The 9227-nt window shown below is 42.1% G+C and overlaps 2 protein-coding genes across 6 annotated transcripts in view; one reads left to right on the top strand and one right to left on the bottom strand.

The window, feature by feature from the left end:
* The window catches only part of PIH1D2 (PIH1 domain containing 2), a 10068-nt gene extending 5469 nt beyond the window's left edge, over positions 1-4599 (bottom strand). Inside the window, exons 1-2 of one of the 2 annotated variants that reach the window (XM_023736980.1) lie at positions 4259-4599; positions 3299-3505 (exon numbers count right to left, since the gene is read on the bottom strand). In XM_023736980.1, the coding sequence (XP_023592748.1) occupies positions 3299-3475 (177 nt within the window). In that variant the 5' untranslated portion in view covers positions 3476-3505; positions 4259-4599. Of the gene's footprint in view, positions 1-3298 lie in introns of both variants that reach the window. The other variant, XM_004382505.2, reaches the window with a different exon arrangement.
* The window catches only part of NKAPD1 (NKAP domain containing 1), a 15141-nt gene continuing 10501 nt past the window's right edge, over positions 4588-9227 (top strand). For 2 of the 4 annotated variants that reach the window (XM_012557336.2, XM_023736983.1), the window contains exons 1-2: positions 4588-4616; positions 5809-5885. In XM_012557336.2, coding sequence (XP_012412790.1) covers positions 5817-5885 — 69 coding nt within the window. In that variant the 5' untranslated portion in view covers positions 4588-4616; positions 5809-5816. Of the gene's footprint in view, positions 4623-4663; positions 5178-5808; positions 5886-9227 lie in introns of those variants that run through there. The other 2 variants (XM_023736982.1, XM_023736981.1) reach the window with 2 other exon arrangements.

The raw sequence follows: 9227 nt of genomic DNA on the forward strand, positions 1-9227 counted from the left end.
AGACCCCAGACGCCACTCACCAAAGTAGGATGCAGAACATTTTCTTAATAAACTTTGTTATGCCAATTGACCTAGATGTCCCCTGAAAGCATGATCTGAGACCCCCGCCCTTGCTACTCTGTCCCTCAAGGTGTTTGGTTTGTATTCAGGAAGCTTCTCAGCTTTGGTTTAGTCCAGTTGTGCTGACTTCCCTGTAGTGCGTGCTGTGCTTCCCTTCACCTAAGATCATTCTTGTCTACTATCTAGTTACTGAATAACCCTCTCCCTCCCTCCCTACCCTCAGAAGCATCAAAGAATGTCATCATCTGTGAAAAACAAATAATTCTGCATATATCAAAAACTAGTTTATTTTTAAATAATATCCTAAAGACAACTCATCATAGCATTGGAAGGGGAGAACTTTAGACTCGAAATAAGTCATTCTATGTATAATACAGTTTAAAATTATTAAACTGTTTTTAATAAATTCTACTCCTCCCATTTGATTTCTCCAAAGCTGCTGTTTTTTCACGAAGAATTCAGTTGCTGTACTCAGAAAGTGGAGTGAAGGGGGAGGGAAGAGGAGGAATTAAGCTAAGCAGCTGTTCTGGGTGAATTTGCTTAACCACGTATTTCACCACCCCTGACCTTCCTAAGGAGCCCTGGTGGTGCAGTGGTTAAGAGCTCGGCTGCTAACCAAAAGGTCGGCACTTCGAATCCACCAGCTGCTCCTTGGAAACCCTATAGGGCAGTTCTACCCTGTTTTATAGGGTCGCTATGAGTCAGAAGCAACTTGACGGTGATGGGTTTAGTTTACCCTCCTAAACCAAATAAGTTTTTATTTGAAAAAGCTCCAACTATATTATTCTCTACTAAATCATTACATTGCTTTTTCTTTTAGCAGAAAAAATGGTTCATTTTGAGATCACTAAAATATATTAAAATATATTCCATCAAAAGAAGATGGAAGGACATAAACCAGAGACTTCATCAGCCTGAGACCAGAAGAACTAGATGGTGCTCGGCTACCACAATGACCGCCCTGACAGGGATACAACAAAGAGTCCCTGACGGAGCAGGAGAAAAGTGGGGTGCAGAACTCAAATTCTAGTAAAAAGACCAGACTTAATGGTTTGATTGAGACTGGAGGGACCCCGGAAGACATGGCCCCTGGAATCTCTGTTAGCCCAAAACTAAAACCATTCCCAAGGCCAACTCTTCAGACAAAGATTAGACTGGACTATGGGACATAAAATGATAGTTGTGATGAGTGTGCATCTTAGCCAAGTAGATACATGAGACTAAACGGGCAGTTCCTGCTCAGAAGCGAGATGAGAAGGCAGAGAGGGTCAGGAGCTGGTTGAATGGACATGGGAAATCCGGGGTGGAAAGGAAGAGTATGCTGTCACAGTATAGGGAAAGCAACTAGGGTCACAAAACAGTGTATGTAAAAATTTTTGTATGACAGACTAACCGCAATTGTAAACTTTCACTTAAAGCACAATGATTTTAAAAAAAAAAGAAGATGGAAGGAATACACAGAGTCAGTATACCAAAAAGAATTGGTTGATGTACAACCATTTCAGGAGGTGACATATGATCAGGATCCGATGGTACTGAAGGAAGAAATCCAAGCTGCACTGAAGGCACTGGCAGAAAACAAGGCTCCGGGAATTGACAGAATACCAATTAAGATGTTTCAACAAATGGATGCAGCGCCAGAAGTGCTCACTCCTCTATGCCAAGAAATTTGGAAGACAGCTACCTGGCCAACCGATAGGAAGAGATCCATATTTATGCCTATTCCCAAGAAAGGTGATCCAACTGAATGTGGAAATTATCGAATATCATTAATATCACATGTAAGCAAAATTTTGCTGAAGATCATTCAAAAACTCCTGCAGCAATATATCGACAGGGAACTGCCAGAAATTCAAGCTGGATTTAGAAGGGGACGTGGAGCCAGGGATATCATTGCTGATGTCAGATGGATCCTGGCTGAGAGCAGAGAATACGAGAAAGATGTTTACCTGTGTTTTACTGACCATGCTAAGGCATTCGACTACGTGGATCATAACAAATTATGGATAACATTTTGGAGAATGGGAATTCCAGGACACTTAATTGTGTGCATGAGGAATCTGGACATGCATCAAGAGGCAGTCGTTTGAACAGAACAAGAGGATACTACATGGTTTAAAGTCAGGAAAGGTGTGCGTCAGGGTTGTATCCTTTCACCATACCTATTCCATCTGTATGCTGAACAAATAATCCGAGAAGCTGGATTATATGAAGAGGAACAGGGCATCAGGATTGGAGGAAGACTCATTAACAACCTGCATTATGCAGATGACACAACCTTGCTTGCTGAAAGGGAAGAGGACTTGAAGCACTTACTTATGAAGATCGAAGACCACAGCCTTCAGTATGGATTACAGCTCAACATAAAGAAAACAAAAATCCTCACAACTACTCCAATAAGCAACATCATAATAAATGGAGAAAAGACTGAGGTTGTCAAGGATTTCATTTTACTTGGATCCACAATCAACACCCATGGAAACAGCAGTCAAGAAATCAAAGGACGCATTGCATTGGGCAAATCAACTGCAAGAGATCTCTTTAAAGTGTTAAAAAGCAAAGATGTCACCTTGAGGACTAAGGTGCACCTGACCCAAGCCATGGTGTTTTCAATCACGTCATATGCATGCAAAAGCTGGACAATGAATAAGGAAGACCGAAGAAGAATTGACATCTTTGAGTTGTGGTGTTGGCGAAGAATATTGAATATACCATGGACTGCCAAAAGAAAGAACAAATCTGTCTTGGAAGAAGTACAACCAGAATGCTCCTTAGAAGCAAGGATGGTGAGACTACGTCTTACATACTTTGGATGCGTTGTCAGGAGGGATCAGTCCCTGGAGAAGGACATCATGCTTGGTAAAGTGGAGGGTCAGTGAAAGCAGGAAGACCCTCAACGAGATGGACTGATATGGCGGCTGCAAGAATGGGCTCAAGCATAGCAACAACTGTGAGGATGGCACAGGACCAGGCAGTGTTTCCTTCTGTTGTGCACAGGGTTGCTATGAGTCAGAACAAACTCGACAGCACCTGACAACAACAAAATATATTAAGTATGAGTTTCCCACATTTACTCCTTCAACATAATCTTCTACACTACTTTTCATTTTCTATTTAGAATGACAGTTTTCCTCAAGTTTTGTGTTAAAGTAGCAATACCTAAGAGTAAGCTATTCTCTGGTAATTCTAGGAGCATTTCATTTAGGACCTCCCCATCCCTGGCACCAACTCTACACACCAGGATCCTGGTCTGTAGACAGAATTGTGGTTCTGGGGCAGCCCAGAGCTCTTTCCCTTCTTTCAGCTGCTGTTGAATGAAATTCTCATAGCGCTCAGGGTCACTTTCAGCCAGATCATCTAGGAGGTTCCAGAATTGAGTAACTTGAATGAGAAGATCCTTTGAGGATGCTTCCATGATTAATGATGGTGAATGGGCCTCTTAAACCTATGAAAAGACAAGACTTAAATGGGGAAAAAGTTTGAGGCTATTGATTCATTTCTTCTTAGGGAGAAGGAACTGGTAAGGATTGTTTTGGTGAGGTCTTAACACCGTTGTCTCAAAGACTGTAGATTAGCACCATTGCATCTTGTCTTTATTCTCTGATTATCTAGCACCTCTTCCTAAGTTCTCAAGTTCTCCTCTCAAACAAGGCCTTACTTCTTCCTAGAACCTCAACTACATACAGGGCAGAGTAGTCATTTTCAGCCTAGTTTCCTGGTGGTCTTCTTGTTCCAAACCTTGGGTATTGGCCGATTGAGTCCTCCCCACTCCTGAAATTGCCAAGCTGTGTGCTGTGTGAAGTTCATATGAGATTTCCTCAATTTTAATAGTTGACAGCCGGGACTTTGGAGCCAGAATACCTAGCTTCTAATCTTAGTTCTATCACTTACTAGCTATGTGACCTTGAACAATTAACTTATATATGTGCCTCAGTTTATTCTCCTGAAAACGAAAACTATAACATCTATCTCATAGGGTAATTGTGAGGATTAAGTAAATTAATATAAACAATGAGACTGGAACACTTGGTAAACACCACACGAGAGTAATAATAATAATATCCCACTGGAGAGGTGTTCCACATTATCCACCCAATGAGGAAAAGGGGATATTTGGATTCTTAGAATAATGTATTAGGGTTAGGCTAAATACGAAATTTAACTAATGGGCAGTTACTCCAGATACCAACGAACCCACCTGCCCTCTTGGTTCCTTCACAAACCGCGACGCCAGTTACCCGAGTAACGACTGAGTGCAACGCTTAATTGGGTCCGGGAAGCTCCAGGCAGAAGTTCTCTTCACATCCAATTCCAGTGCTGGGCTTGCTTTTCAGCTCGGCCAGACCCACTTATTTTCCAGGAAAGCGCCTGCCTCCGTTCTGCACCCATCGATCTCTGGGGCGTCTTGGAAATCCTCCCTGGGGCAGATTCTGGGTCTCCCGATGTTGGGAAGAATTACTCAGGAGCACGACTTCCGGCCTGAAAGGGACGCCTACTCCTTTTCCTCTTAGATCGCTTCCTCCCCCCACCCCCACCACGCGAGGCTGCGGCGCACGGTATGGGTGTGTTTGTGTGTGTTTGTGTGGGGAGGGCGTTTGGAGGGAAGGTTACCAGGAACTCCAAGGCCGCAGAGGGGCAGGGATCCCGGTGACAAAGATGGGGTTGTTTTCTGTCTTCCACTCGCAGACCTGAAACCTCCCTTCAGACATCCTAGATACTGCCTAGGGCTCAGGCTAAAGGCCGTGCCCGTCCAAAGCGCCCCCATCCGTTCTGGGGAGCGAAACCCAACCCCTGGGGTCCATCCCAACGGAGCTTGAGCGGGGAATGCACCAGCCAACGGGGCCTTCCGGATTCTGCGCCGGCGCAGCCTCTGGCCTCAGTCCAGGAGGGAGATTTGCCCTTCGGTCTGGGCTGGGGGGAAAGGCAGCCGTGGCCTGGGCCACGGGTGAGGGCAGAATAACCGGTGGGAAGGCTGCGTTTTCACGAAGGACTCGGGTGAAACTCCAGAGCTGCCTTTTAGCCCTGACTCCTTGGCTTCCTGGGTCGGAGGAGATCTTGTAATGGAGTGGTTCTTCGTCTCCCACTAACAAGATGCCTGATTTCCTCAGGATCGAGGGGTGAGTGAGCGGTGGGGTGGTTGCTCAAAGCCCCTGTTAGCTACGTACGTGAATATCCTTGTCAACTAGTTTTTGGAGGCTTCTTTATAAAATAGGAAATAAAATTCTCCCGAATAGAGAAATTTAGGTTATCTCTGCATGTAATGTTTTTAGGCGTTTTTGTTACGGTTGACATTTGCGGTCACTGACACTCTCAAATCTGGGTATTTACTTCATCGCAAACTAATTTTCTGATTCGAGAGTTGTTTTCTATCTGTGCATTGATTTACCTTGTTTGCCTGTGACTTTGTGGCCTGGGGCAAGCTTGACTTTAAAGGAAGAACTTAGGGATGAAGTTGCTTGCCTCAAATAAAACAGAATTGTGAGGATTAAATGAAATGGTGCTCATGAAAGTACTTAATTTTGTGCAATCTTGTGCAGTTTCAAAGAATTTTAACAATCTCCTTTCATCCTCACATTAATGTGGTCAGGCATTTTCCCTTTTTAATGGTGAAGGAAAAACTATTCCTCAGGACTTCCGACTCCTACTTCAGTGATCTTTCCCTTACCTCATGCTTCTTTATAAAATTTTAATAAATAAAGTAATAAAGAAAAATATTATTATTAAATATTACTTATTGATTCATTTCAGATTGAAGAATGTCTCGGGTTCCACTGGGGAAAGTCCTCCTGAGGAATGTCATCCGGCATACAGATGCTCATAATAAGGTGGGAGTTAGAACTCAGTCATTCCTCAACACTTATTAAGGGCATACAATGTGTCAGACAGTATTTAGGCACTGTTGGGAGATATAAAGGTGAATAGAATAGGTAATTACAATAGTTTGATAAGTACTGTAATAGAGGCATATACAAAATGCTTTAGAGCACTGAGGAGGGAATAATGAAATCTGCCTTAGGGAATTAGAAAAGATTTTACAGAGGGATGGCATTTGAGCTGCTGGTATTTGAACTGGGTCTCAATGAATGGTACAAGCTTACCATGTGTAAAAGGTCATCCTGGATAGAGGGAACATCATGTACTAACATGGCCACAAGAAAGAAGATAAAACATTTGGGGCATGGCAAAAAATTGCGTGCATCTGGAAAATAGGGAATGTAGGGGGTAGTGGCAGAAGATGAGGTCTGAGTGGTAAGTTAGAGTCATAGTGTTTAGAGACTTCTGTGTGATGATTAGGAGATTAGACTTTTTCTGGTAGGCAGTAAAAAAGCCATCAAATGTTTTTAAGTAGGAGTATCACTTGATCGTATTTGTATTTTAGAAAAATAATTTATCACCTGGGTAGGGGATAGATCAATTGGGAGGCAACTGCAGTGTTCCAGGTGAGAGATGATGAGGGTTTGAATGAAAACAGTGACCGTAGGGATGAAGAACAGGAATTAGGATACAGAATCCAAAGAACTTGGTGACTGATTGGATAATAGTGATAAGAATAGAATCAGATATAACCAGCTTGTGTGACTGGGTGGATGATGATGATACCATTAATTGAGATAGACAACAAAAGAAAAGGGACAGATCTCATGGGAAAGGTAATTAGTTTGGTTAGTTCAATTAATTGTGAGGTGCTTATAGGATGTCCAAACAATTGGAAATTCAGACATACAGGAAAGGAGAAAAGTTGAGACTGGACATAATGGTTTGGGAATTATTGATATATAGATAGTGGCTCTGTAGGAGAAAGACCTGGCAATCTACTTCTGTAAAGATTACAGCCAAGAAACTGTATGAGGTAGTTCTACCCTGTCATACGGGGTCTTTATGAGTTGAAATCAGCTGTACGGCACCAAACAATAACAACAGGTAGATGTTAGAGATCATGAGAGTAGTGAGGTCACCTAGGGCCAAGGATCCTTGCTGGGTTTTCTTCAGTGAACTGTATGACTCTTGGTTTAATTGTAAATGTATTACTATCATATTACCTGATACTTTGTGAATGAGAGTATAACTGTTACTCAAGCAGAGTCTACAGTTTTGTTAACTGCCCCTGGTTATATGGTGAGCTTAGATTTGAAAGTGGGTGGCTAAGAAAGATTTACCACAGATTTTACAAAATTTGCAGGAGGGCCTAGAATTGAAATGTATTCTTTTTCTTTGGGCAATTGTAGTCTGCTTTTCAAGAAGTTCTCCAGCAACCATACTGTTTGTTTATTTTGTTTTACTTTACTTTTTTTTAAATTTTTTTTTTATTGTTGTAGTTTAAATGAAGTTTACATTTCAAGTTAGTCTCCCATACAGAAATTTGTACATACATTGTTATGTGACCCTAAGCGCTCTCCCCATACTGCGACAGCATGCTCCTTTCCACCCCTGATTCCCCATGTCCATTCTGCCAGCTCCTAATCCTCTCTTCCTTCCCGTCTCACCTCCAGACAGAAGCTGCCCATTTAGTCTCTGGTATCTACTTCAGCTAAGAGACATGCTCCTCACGAGTATCACTTTATGTCCCGCAGTCCAGTCCAATCCCTGTCTCAGGAGTTCTCAGAAATTGTTTTATTTCTGAGCTGATAGAGAATCCAGGAGCCATGATTTCTGGGTTCCTTGAGTCTCAGTGAGACCATTAAGTCTGGTCTTCTTACTAGAATTTGAGTTCTGCACGCCACCTTTCTCCAGTTCTATCCGGGACTCCCTGTTGTGTTCCCTGTCAGGGTGGTCATTGGTGGTAGCCGGGCACGATCTAGTTCTTCTGGTCTCAGGCTGATGAAGTCTCTGGTGTATGTGGCCCTTTCTGTCTCTTGGGCTAATATTTTCCTTGTGTCTTTGGTGTTCTTCATTCTCCTTTACTCCAGGTGGTTGGGACCAATTGATGCATCTTAGATGGCCGCTTGCAAGCTTTTAAGACCCCAGATGCCACTCATCGAAATAGGGCGCAGAACATTTTCTTAATAAACTTTGTTATGCCAGTTGACCTAGATGTCCCCTGAAAGCATGGTCCCCAGACCCCTACCCCTGCTATTTTGTCTCTCAAAGTGTTTGATTGTATTCAGGAAACTTCTTAGCTTTTGTTTAGTCCAGTTGTGCTGACTTTCCTTGTAGTGTGTGCTGTCCTTCCCTTTACCTAAGATAATTCTTATCTACTATCTAGTTAGTAAGTAACCCTCACCCTCCCTCACCACCCTCGTAACCATCAAAGAATGTTTTTTTCTGTGTTTAAACCTTTTCTTGAGTTCTTATAATAGTATTCTTATACAATATTTGTCCTTCTGTGACTGCTAAATTCACTCAGCATAATGACCTCCAGCTTCCTCCATGTTATATTTCATGGCTTCATTGTTCTTCAGTGTTGCGTAGATTTGTGTGGATATACCATAATTTGTTTATCCGTTCTTCTGTTGATGGGTGTCTAGGTTGTTTCCATCTTTTTGCTATTGTGACAGTGCTGCAATGAACACGGGTGTGCATGTATCTATTTGTGTGATGGCTCTTATTTCTCTAGGATATATTCCAAGGAGCAGGATAGCTGGATTGTATGGTACTTCTGTTTCTAGCTTTATAAGGAAGCGCCAAATCGATTTCCAAAGTGGTTGTACCATTTTACATTCCCACCAACAGTGTATAAGTGTTCCAGTCTCTCCACAACCTCTCCAGCATTTATAATTTTTGTGTTTTTTGGATTAATGCTAGCCTTGTTGGGGTGAGATGATATCTCATTGTAGTTTTGATCTGCATTTCTCTGATGGCTAATGATGCTGAGCATTTCTTCATGTGTCAGTTAGTCGCCTGAATATGTTCTTTGGTGAAGTGCCTGTTCATATCCTTTGCCCATTTTTTAATTGGGTTATTTGTCTTTTTGTTGTTGAGGTTTTGCAGTATCTTGTAGGTTTTAGACATTAGACACTGATCAGATTTGTTGTAGCCAAAAATTCTTTCGCAGTCTGTAGGTTGTCTTTTGACTCTTTTGGTGAAGTCTTTTGATGAGCATAAGTGGTTGATTTTCTTCCATGATCTTTATCATTTTCGATTTTATATTTAAGTCTTTGATCCATTTTGAGTTAGTTTTTGTGCATGGTGTGAGGTATGGGTCTTGTTTCAGTTTTTTCAGATGGATA

This window comes from Trichechus manatus, unplaced genomic scaffold (assembly GCF_000243295.1).
Source record: "Trichechus manatus latirostris isolate Lorelei unplaced genomic scaffold, TriManLat1.0 scaffold00094, whole genome shotgun sequence".
Taxonomy (NCBI): Eukaryota; Metazoa; Chordata; class Mammalia; order Sirenia; family Trichechidae; genus Trichechus; species Trichechus manatus.